Source organism: Epinephelus fuscoguttatus, linkage group LG11, assembly GCF_011397635.1.
Source record: "Epinephelus fuscoguttatus linkage group LG11, E.fuscoguttatus.final_Chr_v1".
Classification (NCBI taxonomy): Eukaryota; Metazoa; Chordata; class Actinopteri; order Perciformes; family Serranidae; genus Epinephelus; species Epinephelus fuscoguttatus.
In genome coordinates this window covers 20,872,023-20,893,565 of record NC_064762.1, presented here as the reverse complement: position 1 = coordinate 20,893,565, position 21,543 = coordinate 20,872,023, and the positions used below count along the sequence as shown (strand labels likewise).

The following is a 21,543-nucleotide window of genomic DNA, read 5'->3' as shown; positions in this document are numbered from 1 at the left end:
TATTTTCTGGTCCTTTGAAAGTCACAGAAACAAACATGTAACATAGAGATGTTTGCTTTCTTCACCTGCTCTCATCTACTATTTTAAACTTTCTAACTTTTTGGTGAGGGTAAATGTATCTTAAAACTGTGTTAGAGATATTGAAGTGTTATATCTGGCTAACAGACCAAAGGAATCAGATACATTTTGAAATAAGATTTGAAAGTCTCTGATGAGTGAACATAATTTTATCACTATTTTAACACTATTGTAATCCTAGGTATTCTTCTTCTTTCTTCTTCTGAGGAAATCATACTTCCCATGCGTGAAAACTCACCAAACTTTGCACAAAGGTCCAGTCTCATGCCAGATATCCTCAGATGTAAACTCAAGCCAATAGTCCTGATGGTGGCGCTACAGCAAGCGTCTAAATTTCAAAACTTTGAAAATTCATAACAAATCAACCATGCGTGCTACAACTTTACAACTTTCATCAAACTGTAGCCCCAACACTGAAGAAACTTTTGTACATTTAAACCTATTAAAAACTATGAAGTTCATCACTCTGTTTTTTTTTTTCAAAAACTGTAAAACTTCTTAAACCTATCTCCTCCCACAATTTTTGCTCAATTGACACCAAACTTGCTACAGAGCATCTTCAGACTGTCCTACAAAAACTGCGTTTCTCAAATTTTTGATTTATCAAAAATTGATCAAATTAATCATTGTTACAAACAAATTACCAACATCTCCATGCTGTCTAGATGCAATATGTGTATTTTCAGATTTTTGTCTTAATAACTGAATTTTTTACAGTGGTTTCAAATCTGCCTTTCCATGCACAGATGGCTGCTTTCCTACACAACAGTGAATGGCTTACTCAATTCGTGAAGCCACTGTTGAGTTGCTACTTGCCAATTAGCTCAGAGCGGTAGATGACTGTCTTAGGTTCCAGAGGTTGTGGATTCAAGCCTCAACTGGTGCACAATCCACATTGTAATGTAAACATCTTCTTGTGCTCCAGCTTATTGCTTAAAATTGCCTGAGCGTGACTGATCACTGTGCGGCATCTTCAAGTCTTTTTTCTGCTAGAAAATCTGCCTTCTCATGCTTGAAAATAAACCAAACTTTGCACAAAGATCCAGTGTCAATACTTCAGTGTGAAACCATCTGAGGCTTCTCACTTTGCACATAGCTCAACTAGTTAAACATCAGTTTTTCACTTATGAAGCAAATCAATCATTGTTAAAACAAATTACCAACATCTCCATGCAGTCTAGATGCAATATGTGTATTTTCAGATTTTTGTTTCGATAACTGAATTTTTTATAGTGGTTTGAAATCTGCTTTTCCATGCATGGATGGCTGCTAAACCTGCACGTCTGGCTTAGTCAATTTGTGAAGCTACACATGAATTGTCACTGACTAATTAGCTCAGTGAGATAGAAATTGATTCTTAGTCTCAGAGGTTGTGCTTTCAAGCCTCAGCTGATGCAAAAGGCAGATTGTGTTGCTAAATTCCTAAATGTCTTCCCATTCTTCTGCTTGTTGCTCAGAATTGCCTAAAAATGCCCAGACCCAACCCATCGCTGCGCAACTGCTATAATTTATATCATTATTTTTTATTATTAATGATAGTCAGTGGCAAAAGTAATTAAAAATTCCTACTGATTAATTGCTTAAAATCATTTTTAAAATGGGCATATATTAAATTAAATGTTCATTTTTTCCTGGTTCTTGTTTGAATTAAATTTTCAAATTATTTCTATTGGTTGTTTCATTTTATTTTATTTTTTTTTGTAGCTATAATGTTATAACACTGTGACAGCCAACCTCCGGATGGGGCTGATTGGCACAAATACACATTACTTTAATCCCGAATCACCTCATTTTAGAAAGCATCTGTGTACATTAAAACATATTTATTCACAGCTGAGACCCTAACCTTTGAGTAGTAGTTCAGAACAGCTCAGCTCCAGCAAACTACAACATTAAAACACTACTTTATTCTCCTCTATTATGAGCTCTGTTATGAGTTATTTGCTTTTGATAATTCCCATACATTTTACCTCTGTATGTTTACATGAATAAGATTTGTAATGGAGTATTTATATACTATTGTACTGCCACTTTTGCTTAAGGGTGTGAACACATTGCTTCTGATTACACATAGCCAACAGCCATTATGGGGAATATTAGTTCATGTTTTCCAACTGGTGAATACATTTTACTTTACTTTCTTTTTAATAATGTTCACAATAGCTGTCAGACTGACTCATTTCTTCTCATTGTTTTGTGATAAGAGGGCTTGTGTGTCACAGGAAGCTATTTGCGTCTCTGCTAAATTTAGACCACAGGGTACAAATGGCTGTGACAGCAGTGTAGTGATCTTTTTAAAATTTTGTCATACTGTGACATATTATGTTGTTTTTATTGACTTGCTACTATATATATTTTTGAGTTTGAGGGAAGCAGGTTTGACTCAAAGTGAAATGCTTCACGACCATAAAATGCCGATTTATGCTTAAGGAGGAAATTTTACCAGTGCACACTTTTACTTTTATAAGTTTGCCAAGAAGTTAGATTTAAAAAAGAATCATATAAGAAATGCACAGAGATGTTCAGTATGCAGTACAAACTGTCTTTATTGAAGGCCACATATTTTTTAAATAGTACAAGACACAAAGAGAGCACAGCAGCTGTGAATCTACTGTGAAATAATAAACAAAATTACTAATTTCAAACACAGCGTAGAGAGACACGCATCATGGTTACACAACAGATACAGTCAAAGCAAACACTGTAGTATATCCTGGTTAGCTATGGTCACTTAGTTGAGTTTGACAACAAATGGTAAGGGGATGTCAACTTCCATCTGTCTGTCACCTACTCTCACAAATGGTTCAACGGTTTTGCTTGTCTCCTTCAGTGTTCTAATAACGTTATTGTGGAAAGCATTTAAACGTTTCACCATTACATCGATCCAGGACTGGATGTCAGCTTGAAGCTGGTCAAAGGACATGTCAGTGAAAATGTTTTCGAGCCTAGCTTTCACAGCTTTTAGATATTCCACAATAATTTTGTGGGCCTCTTCAACCTGCATGGTAACATCAGCCAGGACCTGAGAGTTGATGGCATCATTGTATACATCATTCACAAAGGTGTAGAGCTTCTCTGCGTTCTGAGATTTAATAGTTTGGAGCAACTTCTCACCCTGTTCGGTGGCAAACTGCACGAATGCAGAGAATTTGTTAATGATGTCTTCCAGCTGGATTTCGCCCAGTTTCCTAACAGTGACAATCACTTGGTCCTGAATTTTCCTCAAAGCTACAACTAAGTCATCGAGAATTTCCCTTCCGCTGACGATGTAGTTAGAGCCAGGAAGGGTGAATTCGATGTTTTGGAAATAATCAAGCACTGCTGCAAACATGGAGGCAAAGTACTCTGGAACCTTCTGAACAGCCTCCTCAGATACATCAGCGACAAAAGCACTGAATTTCTGGTAAACCTCAAGTCCAGACAGCCTCTGCTCATACCCAGGGATCTGGAACTTGGTCTCTCTCAGGAATTTAACAACAGCATCAAGAACGATTTCAACTTTCTTTTGGTACTCTCTGAGGATCAAGATGGTCTTATCTGTGACAGTTGTCATAACACTGGAAGGATTCATTGCTGCAAGGTTGTCAACAGCCTGCTTTAACATCACTTTACCCTGCTCTTTAGCCTGCTCAAAGGGACCCTCAAGGCTTCTAGCATGCCTGTAGATTGTGTTATATGTATCGACAGCAGGCTCAGACACCATTTTCATCACAGTGGGCACCTGTTTCTTCATTCCCAACATCATCTGATATGGTATCTCCATGTTCCAGGTTGTCTGAAGGTTCAGCTTCTCGGAGTCCATCACAGACATCTTCAGAGCCAAGATTTCGATGTCGGTTGTTGGCTCAGACTATGAGGAAAAAGTAAACATGAAATGAATATTACTAAAATATACAGCAAATACACCATTCACATTTGTATCACAATTTATGGTTATTAGTGAGCAAATAAGTAAGCAAAAGTTCTCTTACCGGGTAGCGACCATAGAGTCTTGCTTTCACTTGTGCTGGGCGCTTGGTCTGCATTTGAAGTGCGAGGAGTCCTGCAGATGGAGTAGACATAGACACAACAAGGCCCTCCTCTGGATTTCCAGTAATCTCCTGATAGATTTCCATTTTCAGGACAGGTAGGTTGACCTTTGCTGAATTGGTGATGGAGGTATCCACATTTTCATAGCTGATCATGGTGGTGCTGTCATGGTTTCCCTCAATCATTGGATGTTTAACAGACAGGACAGAGACCACTTTAAATCCATCGGCTGTGTTCACATTGGCGTTGCCCTCAATCTTTCCAGTCAGAACCTCGAATGTAGAGGTTGAGGAAGCATCAAGTTTGATCAGAATGCTGTCCTGGTTGAGGATGCTGGCATCAGTTTTGAGTGTGACCATTGCGGTTTTCATGGAGAACTCATAGGTCAGATCACCCAGCATTGGGATGCTGATGCTCTGAATTTTGGGCAGAGTGATTTTTGGCAGAGTCATCTTGCTGAGGGCAGATGGAACATGCAGAGCAGGCATTGTGATGAGACTCACGTCAGGCAGGGGAATGGTGAAGGAAGACACCTCGACATTCATCACTGGAACTTTGTAGGCAGGGATTGTAATGGTTTTGGGCAGCTCAATGCTATACTTTTCATACTCTGCCTTTGCTTGGTTGTAAGATGTAGCCAGGATGGCAGCAGCCTGATCTTTGCCGATGAGCACTTTCTTGTGCAGAGTCTTGACATTGTTATTAACGAAAGTGATGACTGGATCCACATTAATGTCAATGGTGATCATCTCAGGGTTCTTCATGTACTTCAGCTTGGAGTTCATGTCAAATGTCTGCTCAGTTGTGGTCAGGATGTTGCCCAGGCCAGTTTCTTCCCACAGGGAGAAGTCTTCCACTCTTGGTGTCCTCATACCAACAAATGGCACGGTCATTTCAGGGATGGTGATAGGCCTCCTCAGCACATCTAGATCTGCTTCTCCTTTAGTCTGGGAAATGATGTTAATTTCTCTGTCACCGTTATCCATGCTGAAGAAATGGGAGTACTTGTACTGGTTGAATCTGGCCAGACCTGTCCAGCTAGACTGCTGCATTTCAGAGTTCAGGGTCACGGCCATGTCATTCTGGAGATCAATCTTTGCAGACAGCTTCAATGGAAGGGCAGCCTTGACATTTCCCTTGTTCTTGGTGTCAAACATAAGATCACTAGGTGTGACTGAAGCAAGCACAGAGTTTGAGAGAGTTCCCTCAATCCTTCCAGTCAGCTCTGCACTGTGAGAGGCAGTGAGATCAATTTTCATGTCTCCGGCATTAATCTGGAACTTGACTTCTGCAACGCTGCCCTTCATGAAAGGTGTGTCTGTCTCAAAGTTGGCATCAAAAATTACATGGCGGAAAATGCAAACTTCTGCAACCACTTTTTGATTCATTTTGATGTTGTTGCTGCCTGTTGCTCCGGTGAAAGTCACTTTGGCTGTGTGCAGATCCATGACCACCTCCATGTCACTCTTGTGGGTTACCTCATCTGAGAAGTCCTGAACTGCATATTTTTCATTAGCCACATTGGTAACGGTCAGACGGGCAGTGCCTGTCTCAAGCTGGAGGACATTCTTTTGATTCATTGAGGCTTCACTGAAGATGTTGAAGAATGGCATGTTGAGGTCGTGTTTGTAGTTAGTCTCCACAGTGGCAGAAACTCCATCTTCCATGGCGAAGAACGCAGTATTGACAAGCTCGGCTACATAGAGCTCAGTGTTGGCTTTTGCAGTAGTTTCAGCAGAAGCTTGAGCTGACAGGCCATAGAGAGTCATTGTTGCCTTGTGGTCGAGTTTGAGACACATCTGGTCAACTTTAACATTCTCAGAGATGGACAGGCGACTCATCTTGGGTGCAGCAAAGTGAGCACTGGCGTCCACTGTGAAGTCAAGAACTTTCAAAGTAGATGTTGCCCATGAGTTAAGGTTGATTTTAAACTCTGGTGTGACTGATGTAGTTGTGGTGTTCTCGAGGTCAGCATTGGTCCTGAGTGTGTAATGAGGGGAGGTGAGTCTGAACTCTCCATAGAGTTTTCCAAAGCAAGGGATCTTGCTCATTTCTGACACTTTCTCCTTCAATTCCATCGTGAATGTGTCATAATCAAAAGATCTGATTGTCTGCATCATCCTCATGAAATAGTCACTCATGTCATCAATCAGCTGTTTGAAGTTAAAGGAATACAGCTCATTCACAAGCTCCTGAACAGGTGCCATAACTTTTTTGCGCAAAGGCTCGAAGTCAATTGAATTGAGAGTAGCAATTGCAGACTGTACCTTTTCCCTCACCTGATACTGCTTCATGATTTTAACAACCTCATCCATGATGGCCCCAATCATCTTTTCAACCTCGTAGCTGGAGAGGATCTCCTCTACTTTGGCATAAATTTCATTGAAGTTCTGGGTAATGTTATGCTTCGTTATAAACGCCACGATGGCATCCTTCATTGCTCTCAGCACATTCATAACTTTGTCAGTTGGGAACTTGGCCGTCAGGTCGATCACAAAGCTTTCCACTGAGTTGGTGTACTTTCTCAGGTCTTGGACAAAGAGTTTGAAGTCAAAGTTGTCAATCACCTCCTTCAGTTCTGACACTTTATTCTGAAACTTGGCACTGATCTCATACTTGGTGTTGATATCGCTCAGCATCACAATGCTCTGGTCCATCAGCCTCATCATTGTGGCCTTAACGTCTTCAATAACTGCAGGCAGATGCTCAATGAATGGGATCTGGATGAAGTGGCTGTCACTGCTCTTGTCATATTTCACAAATCCAGAGACTGCGTAATCTTGTTTGGTCTCACTGAAGAGGGAGGTTGAAACTGCTCCTGACATCTCAATACCCATTCTCTCTGCGTTGTTATAGGCATTCATTTCTTGATCAAAAGTGTCCTCATTTACTTTGGATGCCATCTTCAGTGTCACACTTTGCTCTTGGAGACTCAGCATGCTGTTGAACTTGTTTTCCATATTGGTTTTGATTTCGGCTCTGCCCTCCAGTTGATGGGTGGTTGAGGCTCTGTGCTCAAATGAATGTGTGAACAGTGTGGGTTCTGCCTTCAGGAGGAATTTGCTGTATACTTCGCCGCTCTGCTTACCATACAGATACCCTTCACCATTTGAGTTGAAGATGGCATCAATGTTCAGAGTGAAGGGTGCAGCAACAGTTTTGACTGTACTGTCCAGCTGAAGAACTGGTGAGTTGAATTTGGCTTCACTGTTGAACTTCATGGTCAGACCAGCAACCTCCATAAGAGAGTAATGTTCCATTTGAGTTCCCAGGAGTTTACCAACGGTATTGCATGTTGCAGAGAGGGCCATGTCAACAAACTTGACTTCATAAGTGTGCTTAAGCTCTTCCCCTAAGCGGCCTGCCATCATTGTTCCAGTCAGCTCCATGTTGTAGGGCTGTGCCTCGAATTTGAAATCATTCACAAAGTCAGTCTCCATGATCTTCAATTCACCTTGCACATTAACCATGGCAGTAAAACGCTCCATGTTAACATTGATGTCATGCTTATAAGTGTTACCCTTGTCAAGGAAGTTATTAGTCTTGGAGCTCAGGGTGAAAGATTTTAGCGTAAGAGACAGTGAGTGTGTATTCTCAGTCCTCATGTTGTTGAGAGATCCAACTACGTTGTTGGAGAGGACCAAGCCATCTTTGTTCAGTCTGAAGTTCACTCTGTTCCTGGTGTTGATGTCAAAGAGGTTACCTTTAAGGATGCCGTTGAGGTAAACGTCTGTGCTTGCAAGCTTTCCCTCAACATTGAGCTCGGCTTTGTTGTCTTTAATGGCTGCCTTAGTTGTGAGGGACATGGTGGCACCAGAGGTGTCAACTCCACCATGGAAGACATTCTCAAAGGTCATTGGGCTGTACTGAGCAGTTGTTGTGCAGCTGGTGGTCAGACCATTCATGTTCAGGGCCAGTGTTGCCTTGTGAGAGGCAAGGCTTGAGAAGATGTTCAAGGAGGCATCAGCATTGATCTCCAGGCCGGAGGGGCTCATGGACCCAGTGAGCAAAGAGTAGACACGGTTCACTGTGTCATCAGCTTGATTCTCAATCCTGAGGCTGGCCTGCCCGTCAGAGGCAGTGAACTCCATCTGGCTACGGATCATTCGCTCATCAGCCTTGGTCACAGAGTCAGACTGGATGGAAAGCTTGACATCTTTGTAGTTAAGGCTCATTTTGGTAGTGTGCTTGATCGGGTCGTTGTCCATGTTGATGTTAGACTCAATCAGAAGCTCCTCATTTGCATACGATGCCTTCATCTTGTTGATGACCTTCAGGATTTCAGAGGTCACCGTCAGTGTGCTCTCCAGTTTAGCCTGTTTCTTGGCTGGCTCAACAGAGAAGGTGTACTGATAAGTGGTGCTGGCAGCCATGGGTCCAATGGTGAGACTTCCGTCTGTGTTGACATCTCCAATCAGCATGTTTGAGTCTAGGGTGACCTGGGTGGTAACAGCCAGAGAGGTGTCCAGACCCATAGGAGAGGCAGCATTGATGTTGTACCTCCCTGTTGACATTACATTGTCTGTGACAGCAATGGTTTCAAGGACACTAAAACCTGTGTTCATGAGCATGTGGCTCAGGGAACCATCCATGCTGAATTTCATGGTTTTCTCTGGCGTGTCGGTGATTGTTGTAGCTCCTTTAAAAACAGACAGAATAATAAAATATCAATTAGTATTAGCTTGAAGCTGTGTATCTAGTATTCAATAACAAACGTATAATTCTTCTCATTAAATACAAGAATAACGTTTAAATTACCCTCAGTTGAGAAGGAGAGAAGTTGGATTGGACTCTCAGCCACGACTCTGAACTTGGCCAGGTAGCTTGGAGACTCTACGGTGTTGTTACCAGCAGACATAGTTGCCTCCCAGTCATAATAGTTGCTGTTGACCTTGGCAGATGCTTCAACCATTCCCATCAGAGGCAGGACGAGATCATATTCAGAGGGGATGGTAAAAGTGGGGATCTGAATCTCCTGTGAGGCGAACTCCATGTCCAGCTGAGGCACGGAGATGCGTGGGGTGCTGACCATTGGCGGTATCCTCAGCTCCTCAGATGATTTGCCTCCAAGAGGAAGAGGGACGGTGATGGTCATACGGTCGTGGTTGAACTTGTATCTGAATGCGCTGTCACTGGTGAAAGGATTAAAGCAGAACATGTGTTATAAGGTAATTCAAAACAGACATTCAACTGGTAAATAAATGTGAAAAGTAATAATCATTATTCGATGTGGGGTTTACTTACAAGTTCATGAAAAGGTTCTCAGGCACAGAGGGCATCTCCACACTTGCAATTCTGTTCCTCAGAGTCTCAACGTAGGGAACATCAGCTGAGATCTTGTCCATCCAGATATCACCGGCCTGATGAATAAAACAACATATGCTTTAGTCTGGTAGAAGTATAACTAAGTCAAGGTCTGCTAAAATAGTTCTGATTATATTAAGTAATAATCATATGCTTTTCACCTCAACTGCCTTGTTGAGGACGTGACGCAGTTTCATGTCAGTCTTGACAACCTGCTGCTCCATGACATCCTCCGCAAACTGCTTGAGCCAGACGATGACGGCTTCGGTGTAAGGCACAACAATCTTAGTATCAGCGCTCATGTTGGACATCAGCTGAACCTCAGCCTGGTCTTCACCTGAAATACAAAGCATTTAGCATTAAACTTTTAAATTTGACACAGTGTGTGAGACAAATGCCTGAGATGAGCGATCTTTGAAGTCCATTAGGAGTATTTTCTTAAACAGACATACCATATTTGAATGTAACTGCCTGAACAGAAGAGGTCGCTGGGAGCTTGACATCACTTTTGATCTCTACGGTGAGTGCGTCAGTGTTTCTCATGGTAGCAGTGATGGAAGCATCAGTCTTGAATGATGGGACTAACAGCTGAACCTGCAGCATGCCATCAGTCATGGTCTGAAGCCTGTGATGAATCAAAAAAACACACGGTCAAGTCACTGCTTGTACATAAAGATATGCTGTTGCATCATTTATTGACAGTGTGTTCAAACAGAAGATTTTAGCCGGGTACTCACTTGGCACGGCCAGTCAGAGAGAGCTGGGGAATGTTCTTGTTGGTGAACTCCAGGGTAATGGATCGGCCCTTGGCACTGCTGTCGGTCATGCCAACCTTAACGCCGGCCTCGACATCAAAGTCAGGCACCTGGACTTGGGTGCTGAAGACATTCCTGTTCCTGTTGAACTTCATGGTGACTGTGGCCTCGGTGGGCTGAGCACCTAAAGTTAAACAAAGTATAACTCCATTACTCATGTATGTAACCCTGCAAAATGAAAAAGGAGGTCATGGCCTATAGAAACACTTAGGTTGATATGATTTTTTTCCGCAAATAAGATGTTTATACCTTCAGCTCTCAGGGCAAACTTCAAAGAATCAACTGTGTGGCGTTTCTCCTTTCCTTCAACGAGGAGCTTGTAGGCCATGGTGGCTGTGTACTCAGAGACCTCTTTAGAGGGCTTGATGTCCAAGTCAAACCTAGGGTGAAATGAACAAAGTTTAAGTCTCTCTCAGATAAATCTACTATTATAGTGTGCATCTAGAAAACCACAAAGAACAAGAAGTATTTGTGCATCACAAATTTGACACAGTGAACAGACTTTTACCAAAACAAGGAAGACCGAGCATATAACCTCGATTTTAGCTACACTCCATTGGCTCTCAGTATCTTCAATAGATAGACAGATCAATAGATTTTATTTTAGGGTTTTTTTTGTTTTAAAAGCTCTTAATGGTTTGGAAATGGCCGACACTGCAGACTCTCTGTTGTTTCATGATCCTTCACGTGCTCTTCTACTGCTGGGCTTTTAAATACACAATCATAGCGACAACTAGGCTCCAAAATTATGGAAAACCCTACCAAGAGAGCTCTTCTTCTAAATATCTATTTATCTAGTTTGGCTTTTAATTAATAATTTTCTTGTTCTTATTATTTTTATTCATTCTCTTTTTAGCTTCACTTCTATATTTTATCATCTACTGTCTTTTCATTGTCTAATTCTGTTGAGCTTTGAGCTACATCTCTTGTATGAAAAGTGCTCTATAAATTAATTAATATTATTATTATCACACTTTTGACCATTTCTACCATTTCCTCATGACTTACAGAATGATAATCATGCAGCGTGTTACAATCAGTGAAATTAAAATCAAGCTTCTTTAAAGAACAACTTACTTAGTCTCTCCGTTCAGGGGGAAGTAAGGAACATCAGTCTTATCGCCAGTGTTGGCCCGGAGTGTTTTGGTGCAGTATCTGACTCCAGAGAAGAGAGGGCTGCAGCTGGATTCACCCTCGGTGTGTGGGATCACGGCAGCATTACCAGCACCCACAATCATCACTTTGTTGCTGATTCAAAGAAAAAACAGTAAAATCAGTTTCCATTGAAATATCGACATCTACAACTAAAGCACTTAATGAGCAAACATCATTTATCAAATATAATCAACGAACGTATTTGATGTTATTTGTTACCTGATGCTCAAGAGCTTTGTGGTGCCCTGTGGGGCGGGGATGGAAAGCTTGACCTCGTTGTTCTCCATGGTGATCTTGGCATTGAGCGTGCTCTCGTGGTACATGTTGGTGTGCATCTCGACGGCAGACACGATGAACTCAGGGACATGGACTCCCATCTTGGTCACGAACTCAACTCCAATAGAGGGTGAGAACAGCAGCTCATTCTGTAAACAAAAACAGATCAGATGAAGTTAAATAAGTTGAAGAGTCTATACATACTGAATTATTATTATTGTCAAAGGTTTTCAAAATGGTTTGTGGGACATTTGAGAAAGTGTGTCAAATCAAAAAGCAACAACACAATAATAAATCAGAGCTTTGGGGGTAGGTCTAAGTCAAAAGATGGCACATTTACCATTGTGGGACCCATGCGAAGGCCTCCCTTTGCTCCAGGAGTGAAGGTGCCAGACAGAGCAAACGTCAGAGGCATACCAGCTGCTGTTGGCAACATGAATCTGTTGTCCATGAAAATGTAATGGGCGAAGATCTCATTGTCAGTGCTGGACATCATCTTAGACACAACCTGATGAAAAGAACAAGCAGTCAGTTTGAGTTTTCTCTCGCTGTGTTGCAGAAAGGCATTTTATTAACTTGATAACAGGAGAATAGAACAGTACCTTGGTAGGGATGATCTTCATGAGAATATCTGCATACATTATTGCGTTGGAAGCCATGCTCTTCACTTCGCTGCTCTTGATGTAGCCAAGCTCAGCTCCCATGATCCTCAGGTAGGCCATGGCCTCTGGGGCATCCTGACTCTGCAGATCCTTCACCAGCTTGTTGAAGTTGCGAACGATTTCTCTCACAAGATTTTCAGGAACCTGAGGAAAACGTTATCTTAGTTGTGGCGGTATCAGTGACAATAACAACATAACTCAGACTGAGATTGTTTAACAGAAATGGTAACACATGAGACGTACCTTTCTTTTGTCTGTGTCCAGGGGAGAAACCCATTTCTCCAGTTCTTCTTTCACCTGTGGTGGTATCTTGTCCAAAGTCCAGTACAGAGTCTTGGCCAAAGTGTCAGGGAAGAAACCGTTCTTTCCAAACAAAGCATCAATGGTTGGCTCGAAGCCCTTTCCTTCCATGCCGAGCTGTCGGAAAAATAAAACAAGTACGTTAGGAAACAGTCTTGGTTGGAGTGACTGAAAAAATCCAGTAATAAAAATGATAACACACCTATGAAACTAGTTTTATGCTGCTTGTATAAAACCATAATTTCAAACAGCAGTATGTATGCTACAGTATTACATACCTCCCACAGATCCATGTTGAAACCAAAAGCTTTCAGGGTAGTTTCCAGCATCATTTCCCTTGGCAACTGGCTACTGGGATCAAAGATAACGTTGCCCTGCATGGCGGCCTGCATGCTGTCATGTGACATGCCCAGCTTGTAGTTGCGGGACTTTGTGGTGTAGTCGCTGTGTGTGGTGACTTCAGTATCCTGCAGGGCGTCCATGATCTTCTGACCGATCCTGAGGTAGTAACAAAAAATAAAACAATCAGATGGGCTCAATCAGCGCAGTTTTTCCGTGACATAAAGTATAATGTGTGCTGTCAGTTGAAAGGTGCTCCGTTCTTACTTCTGGGTCTCTGGATCAGTGGATGAAATGATGTTGTAGACGTGGGAGGTCACAAAGGCCTTGATCTGCGTGTTCTGCTCCTGCTTAATCAGCTTCTTCACCATCTCAATGTCACTGTCCTGGGGGTTCCTCATCAGGACCAGGTAAGCTGCCAGGCGCTTCTGCACAGCACCCTTGGGGTACTGGCTGACCCTCTGGAGGTTGGAACGAACCTGGAGAGACAAACAATGTGTTACTCATTGTGGAAACTTCACACTACAACACTGGGAATCTGGGATACGGTTCATCGTCTTTACCTCATCTGTTACAGACATGCGCCTGAAAGCCTGGATGGCAGCCAGCTGTACAGACAGTGTGGTTGCAGGCTGTCTCATGCACTTCACCAGGGTGGTCTTAATGGTGGCGTCATCGGCCTCCATTATATCTCCCATGTTACCAACAACCTGGAGGGAACAGTATAGACAGTTAATTAAAAAAAAAAAAAAGAAAAAAGTGCTATACATGGTCGAAACAGAAATTCACACAATTTAGGCAAATAATGAAATAAAATAAAATAAAATAAAATAAAATTAAATTAAATTAAATTAAATTAAATTAAATTAAATTAAATTAAAATTAGAAAAAACATGGAACTGAAAAGCTCTATGTTTATAAGCTGTATCCATTTACAGCAAGATTATTAAAGTTAACTAAAACTAAAATAAAAACCTGGAAACCAACTGAAACTAAACTGAAGTAAAAAAAACAAACAAACAAAAAAATACAAAATAAAATAAAATAAATTGATCTGTTCTCCTGTTTCGTTTTGTTTTTTGTCACAGACATTTTATTTGGCTCTGTATTGCTGTACTTGTTCATGTCTGCAGAAAAGTCAATAAAAAAGATCTGAAAAAAAAAAAAATAAAATAAAAACTAATGAAAAATACAAACGATAGTAACTCTGGTTCACAGCTGGTTACCTACCCTCAAGACCAGGAAGGTCAGGTCCTTCTCCCCAGCGCAGTCTGCACCCAGGATGGAAGACATGTACTCAAAGACAGCGGTGATCTCGGGGGTGAGGCCCTCAGCCCGGTACAGTCTGGAGACAGAGTCAGACATCAGTAATTAATTTACAACAGAAACCACCACTCACTGCTGCAGTTCCTTCAGATGTAAAAAAGATGACACTCACTTCCTGACTGCGTTGCTCAGAGCATACATGATGGGTTTGCTCTGCTTGTACTGAGCCATAGCCAGCATGTCCTTCACCATGAGGCGGGAGGGGTTAAGCAGCAGTCCCAGGGCGTACACAGCAGCGTCGACCTCGAGGGCGCTCTCGTCAAAGGTCCTGAGAATCTTCAGCATGGCACTGGTGCACTCTGGGGTGCCGCACTGAGCGAAAGCTTGCCACATCAGAGACTGGGACATGTCCATCATCTCAACAGCAGCGTCTCCCAAGATGTCAACATCCAGGCCACGCAGCTCAGTCACCAGCTTGTGGAAGAGGCTGGCGCGCTCCTTGCCCTGGGTGGTCTGTGACAGGGTGTTCAGCTGCTGCATGGTGGCGATGGCAGCATCCTTGGTCTGCACGGGGGACTTGTCGTCAGAGACATCCATAGCCAAGCTCATGAAGCGGTTTACATCTGTACAGAATCATATCACAGACAAGTAAGAATATGCAGCACATTTGGACACATTTGAGTATATTCAGATATTTTAGAAGCTATTTCTAAAACAAAAACACTTACTGCTGAAGTCAAAGATTCTGTCGTTGATCTTAGCGGTCTCTCTCAGAGTCACAGTCTGCTTCACCAGAGTAGAAATTCCATACTCATTCCTGTTTGCAAAAGAGATGAGACAAATATTGGTCAGGATAGGGAATCTGTCTGTTTGTAATTCTTTGGAAAGATGGAGCAGTTCGAAGAATACAGTATTCATATGAAACACATCTAGAGTTCACATTGTCAGTGTGTGCTCTTGAGATTTGAGAAGTCTGGCCTCCTGCCCACTCTAGACATGGGTCAGTTTTGAAGCCTAAAAGACTTGGTCAATTTGATACTCCTCTATTATTTAGTGGATCACTTTGAAACTTACTGGTGGGAGAGGGGCAGGAAGAGGTGTTTCTCTGTGCAGGTTCCACTGGTCATGTGCTTCTTCTGGTTGTCAAACTTGTAGTTGCAAGTCTGGGTGCTGCTGATCATCTTGGACAGATGGTAGTTCTGATGATAGAGAGACAACATCAGTGTTTTCCTTTCATTACAAAGAAGAGCGGACTGCTGAAGAACAGCAAGGAAGAAACTCACTTGAAATTGTTTTTATTTTCAGTTTCTATAAATGGTTTATTGAGGACTAACTTTAAATGACTGTACTCAAACTGTACCTGCATCATCTGCCATTTGGATTTTATGCACTCATGTTGTTTAACTGTACTGTATATGCTTTTTAACATAAGGCAAAGGGACTGCCGATGAAAACTAGCCTTTCGTCTAACTCAGGTGCATATACATTTGTTTGAATGTGGATTAATGTACACTGTCCCTCTCAAATAACACATAAATTAATTAAATTAAAGTTGATGTTTTTAGGGAATTTTGGATGTATCTTTATATCACCCCATAAATCCAAAAATACTGTCAACAGCAATAAAAAAATCTATATTTTTGCCATGTTTTAGGAATAAATTGTCGTATAAATCAGGCTATAAATGAAATATAAACAAACCAATATGTAAAAACCTTCAGAATATACATGGTAATAAATCAGAGTTTGGTGTGTAAGTGATACTTAAGTGGAAAAAAAAGCCTTTAAAGATATGTATTACAAAATTTTATACATTTTAGACCAGAAAATAAAAAGACAAATGAGTAGGGTAAAATTGATATCTCCATGAAACTTCCGCAGGTGATTACTTACATTCAAACGATTATTTTTTTGTATTACAAGTTTTTTGATATTTCATGTTTATATATGCAAATGAGGCATTATCTTATTAGTTATGTGCTTTTTAGATAGATTTACCGAACAGAAATTTGAACTAAAATAAACACCGTAATATGTATTTTGGTCGTTTTCTTTCCACTTGTCTGAAAGAAGACGTTATGGATGCAAAACAGTCCAAACTCTAAATATTGACCAGTGTATGAAAAGCAATGTTTTCACCTTTAGTTTGGGATGGTGACAGTACACTGCTTAATCTCTTACCATGCCAGTGAGGAGGGTCAGGGGACTGGTGGCCTGCCTGAAGGGAAAGAATTCGTCACACTGGGAGAGATCCCTGCTGACAGTCACTTCTGTGGCGATGTCCTCTCTGGCGTTCTCAGTGAAGTGGGTGGGACACACTCCGTGCACGGTGGCCTGAAAATGATGAGAGACATCATCGATACTGAGGAAGTTGGAGACAGCTCAAAAAACAAAGTGATAAACGTGCTCTCTGTCCTTTAGCAATCTTCCTGAATCTGTTTATCAATTGATCTGAAAGATTAGCCCCAGCTATGAGAGCAGGTGATGCCATTAACAAGATAAACTTATCTAGGACTCTGACCCGCCGCTGAAGATCATCAATGTGAGGACATGATGTTACAGGAGTGTTTATCACCTGTGACTGGGGCAGCTTATCTACACATTGTGCAACTTGTTTATCTTTGCATGAGAGCAGAATCAAGCTCTGCTCGGAGCCCGGGGTGACTCTGGCCTGAATTGATTAGTCCCTGCGGTAAATACTGACAAAACAAAAACAAGGCAGTAAAGCAGTGAGGAGCAGTGACCCACCATTTTCTTGTTCTTGTCCTCCTCCATTACTGGAACGATGAGAGCAGAGATGATTCCCCTCTTGATGTTCAAGATGTTGACGGGCTCATCATCATCAGGGTAGAGTGTGACACGAGTCTGTTCTTGGACTGTGATCTTCAAGAGGTTCCTGTTGACGTTGACAGATCATTTAGCCCATCTTTGTCTTTTTTATCCTCAATATTATATCCTCCACTTTTCTGATCATACAGGTCCCTCAGGTTTAAGCAACACGTCTGGAAACATAACTTACTTGGCCATGGCAGCTTTGAAAGCCTGAGCTCCCTCAGCAGGACGGTACACTGGGTTCCCTTCCTCATCCACACTAAAGATCTCGCTCAGAGAGCACTCTGTTGTGCGGACGATGAAGCTACACGTCTGGGGCACTTCAACTTCAACCTGTGTGGCACATAAAATATTTTTTAGCACCACTGTTCTCTGTTAAAGGTCTTGAAACTGGTGTGCTTGCAATAATGATCGGAGGTGTGAGACATACTTTGCAAGAGACTTTGGGGCCGCTTTTGTCGTCGGTCGCTCCATTCACGCCGTTAAAGGTCTCAGCTTCGTAGTCGTACACGTATCGTCGGAAGTTCTTGAATCTTTTGGCCACTGAAATGTATTTGAAACATCAGTAAGAGCTCTATAGTGGCAATGTTTTATACACTGTACATTTTTTTTACACTTGAGTCATAGATATATTATACAATTTTAAACACTTAAAATAGACAGTTTAATACTAGGGAAATGTATTTTTGTATGTATTTATGGGAAACAGCTAACATCCTGGGATGCAAGACAAATGTCTGAATATTTTTTTTTTAAATAAAGTAAAATTAAATCAAATCAAATGCTTGTTAAATGTCAGGATTAAAACATGGATTTTTTTTTTTGGGTTGTGTATTTATCACGTCAATCACATTTTCTTAATGTCATGAAGAGTAACGTATAAAACAATTTAGAGACAACAAAAGCAACTCACACAAGCAAACAGATGGGTCCTCAGTATTTCCCACATCTTGCTCTGCAGAAGATGAAAAACAAAACGTTTGTTTGACATTTTAAAAAGCCACATGCTACTCTAAAAGTCAGCTGAGAACACTTAAAGACTCAAATCAGTATTTACAAGTATAATTAAATCATTGTAAAGTGTTTAATCTGCTGTATTTTGCTTGTCAGTCACTTAAAAACGGTCTGAATAACATCACAACTAGGACAGCTAGTACAAAAAATGGATGCTTGAGCACGAAACATGCTATTAAATTAATTTAACACATGAAAACAGCAGCATCTTCAAGGAAAACCAGCTTTTCTTTTTACAAAACCAAGCAATAAACACCCACAAAGTTAAAATATCAAACTGTACACTTAAACTCTGTTAGCGCCAAAACAAAAACCAGTACTTACGGGCTAGTGTGTATGTGCCCAGCAGCAGCAAAAGGCAGAGCTTCGTACCCCCCATGGTGGGCTTAGTAAAGCTCCTGTAAGCCTTTAAAGTAAGAAGAGTCCTCCTCTTTCTGTGAAGACTAATTTCTAGGCTTTGCTCCCTTGGCTTTTATAGTTCCTCAAGTCTTACTGTATGCGATTACCAGGACTTGCAAATGTGTTGCCCTGGTTCCAAAGTCTGAGCAGTCCTTGTGGCAGGCCAAAGGTTAAAACACGAACTAACACTTGTCTGTCAGCACTGGGTGGGGGTGCTCTGTGTGACTGTGTTGCATTAACTCTTTGTACTTTGTTTTATGGTTTTGGGGGTTGCTTTAGGCTCATCCTGAAGTCTTTTTTTAATGGAGAAATGAATATATTAATATTAATCTAGCATCTTTATCTAAGAAAAACATTTGTAATCAGATGTCATATAACAGCAGCAATATCCCGAATCACTAACTTTGATTGGTTGTTTGCCATGCTCAAAGTGCACAAATAAATTAATTAGGTCGTATCAGCTAAGTGCGGGGTTTACTTTTAACACCAGTGTGTTTTTAATTCTAAATGTCCCAATATATTCTCTTCAAGTCAAGTGACTGATGAAGTTATGACCCTTTCAGAGTTATTTTATCTTTAAAGTTAAAAAGGAACAAAACACTCCACAGTTCTTCATTGATTTTAAGCACAAAGGTTACATGACAGTGTCATTTGAGCATTTCAAACACCTGAAGGCCTCTTACAGAAAGTTAAGTAAGCCTTTGCCCCATGACTGCTGGACAATATGAATCATAGTCATGCAAAATCGAAACCTGAGTCACTGCGTGCTGCTTTTATTAAAGCACTTGGAAAGTTTTATCACCACAAATTAGAGTCTGTCTAGAAGCTGTTGCACTGGCTCTTTTATGATCTTGTATGTCCATATCTAGGCCGCTGATTATCAGTTTTTAAATATTGTGAACAGGCAATAGCATTATGAGCACCGGTGTAACAGATGACATTAATAATGGCTGTGTTCCATTTAAGTGTGCCACTTCCTGAGCCCTGGTATAGTGCATTGTGTCAGAAGTTATTCTTGTGCGTCAGCTCTTTGCAGAGCCTATACGCTGTAGCCTACGCTGTTGTTAGCATTTATACTTGTGCAGTGGTGTGTCTGTGTCACTACAGTTACACCTCCAAAACACTAGTCTGTGGCGGGGTTTCTGTGAAGTGTTGAAAAGTTTAGTTGATTCAAAACACACATTACACATGACTTAAGAGCGACAGTTTCAAACTAGTACAAAAATTGACTTCACTATAACTGGCAGCATTCTCTTATCTGGACACATTTTCCCCACAAATACAACATGCTAATGTTTTTAGCATAAGCCTATGGCATTTTACATTGTATACATTAGTCTATCGGCTAGCAGACTTTTCCTTGTCTTATATGAAGCCAGGGAAAACAGCAACATGTAACAAAGGTAACGTTACAAAGTTTGGCTCAATTACAACTCACAAGGTTCACTGACAAAAAAACCCGTCTTATACTAAACATGTTTTCCAAACAAATACAACATGCTAACGTTATTAGCACAAACCTATGGCATTTTACATTGTATAAATTAGCCTAGCAGCTAGCGGACTTTTCCTTTACTCATATGAAGCCAGGGACAACAGCAACATTTAACAAATGTAACGGTACATAATTTGGCTCAATTACAACTCACAAGATTCACAGACAAAGCATCTGTTTTATACTAAACACGTTTTCCAAACGAATATAACATGCTAACAGTATTAGCACAAACCTATGGCATTTTATATTGTATAAATTAGCCTAGCCATGAGCTGAGATTTCCTCTGCTCATATGAGGCCAGGATGAATCACACACAAGACTGAAAATGCTATTTTTGTGGAGGCTTTACTGTCTTCACAATTTATTGTTTCCTATCTGTGAAATTAATGTAAATAAAAGGAAAAATTTCTGTTTAAGAATATGATGGGATATATATAACTATTTAAAACGACTTTATCAGAAGAGCCTCTCGAGAATGCTTCGCCCACTCTGTGCTGAGAGTCTAGCTCCGCCCCTGCTCACAGGCGACATTTGTCTGCCTTGAGTTCTTACTTCTATATTTTCTTTTACTTTTTTTTCTTTGGTAACATTGTTAATGGAGTACTTTTACTTGTAATGAAATGTTCTTACAGTGTGGCATCGTTTTTTTTTTTCACTCAAGTTAAGGATCTGAAAACTTCCTTCACGGCTGATTAGAAGCAACAAACATACAGGCTACTTAAGTTAGGTCAGTACAGACAAACATCCTGACTGCTTGTCTAATCTTAAGAATCTTTCTATTACAGAGGCATTTCATCTTCTCATGATTGTGTCCTGTCCCATCTCACACCTCCTATCATATATTAACTTAAATAATCCTCACTATGACTGTAAATTTGAACGCCAGAATGTAATGTTAAGCTACTCGAGATGAACACGGCTCTCACTCTTACTGGTTAGCTAGCTTGCTATCCATGGCCAAAAAAGAGGTTGTCAATTTTAAGTACAAGGAGTCGGAGGCACTAATCAAGTCGGTGGAGAATGTCCATCACATTTAAAAAACATTTGTGATTATAAATTATCAATACACTGTCTTGGCAATCCATATATACCCATTAATACATGTTCTGAATAATTTAAAGCATCATCATAAGACAGTTTGAGTAGCCTTTCAATCATTATCAGGGCCCCTTCAAGACACCATCTAACCAAATTTTGGACAGCCTGTTGAACAAATCATGTCTTAATTTATTTAAGCTATATATGTGGTCTTGTGCAAAGGTAGATGTAAGTTCAAAGATGAAAAGATTTGTAACATTAGAAATGTGGACTTTTACATAAAAGAGCTTCACTCACTTCCACAAAAAGAAATGAAAAGATATATAAATGGAATTAGATGAAATATTTGTAGTAGTTAAGGCCTCACAAATTCAAATTTAAGACACTTTAATGCATTTTAAGACCTTATTGTTGTAGCATTGAATGCAATACATTTTAAGAATTTTTTAAGGACCTGTAGACATCCTGATTATATGTCGGTGAGACAAAGAAAAAAAATCAAGAGAGGGAAGTTGGACTTGTATTTTGCTTTGTGAT

The 21,543-nt window shown here is 40.7% G+C and overlaps 1 protein-coding gene across 1 annotated transcript; it reads right to left on the bottom strand.

The window, feature by feature from the left end:
* Positions 1-2,606: 2,606 nt before the first annotated feature.
* On the bottom strand, positions 2,607-18,584 carry LOC125897497 (apolipoprotein B-100-like). Its single transcript, XM_049590868.1, has 26 exons — positions 18,395-18,584; positions 17,970-18,011; positions 17,487-17,599; positions 17,244-17,389; positions 16,973-17,120; positions 16,406-16,558; positions 15,299-15,423; positions 14,953-15,041; positions 14,397-14,847; positions 14,189-14,303; positions 13,522-13,668; positions 13,226-13,437; positions 12,898-13,117; positions 12,563-12,736; positions 12,260-12,463; positions 11,998-12,165; positions 11,601-11,806; positions 11,304-11,474; positions 10,476-10,606; positions 10,149-10,350; positions 9,864-10,036; positions 9,573-9,748; positions 9,352-9,467; positions 8,866-9,239; positions 4,050-8,746; positions 2,607-3,928 (listed from the first exon to the last, which is right to left on the bottom strand). The coding sequence occupies exons 1-26, from the start codon at positions 18,447-18,449 to the stop codon at positions 2,810-2,812; spliced, it is 9,927 nt and encodes a 3,308-aa protein (XP_049446825.1). The 5' UTR covers positions 18,450-18,584; the 3' UTR covers positions 2,607-2,809.
* Positions 18,585-21,543: the final 2,959 nt, after the last annotated feature.

Excerpts from the sequence above, each read along its gene's own strand:
- LOC125897497 (XM_049590868.1), bottom strand. The coding sequence starts at position 18,449 with ATGGGGGGTACGAAGCTCTGCCTTTTGCTGCTGCTGGGCACATACACA. Across the intron at positions 17,121-17,243 it reads TTCAAAGCTGCCATGGCCAA|GAACCTCTTGAAGATCACAG; the intron begins GTAAGTTATGTT and ends CAACGTCAACAG. Across the intron at positions 10,037-10,148 it reads TCTCTGACTGGCCGTGCCAA|GCTTCAGACCATGACTGATG; the intron begins GTGAGTACCCGG and ends GATTCATCACAG.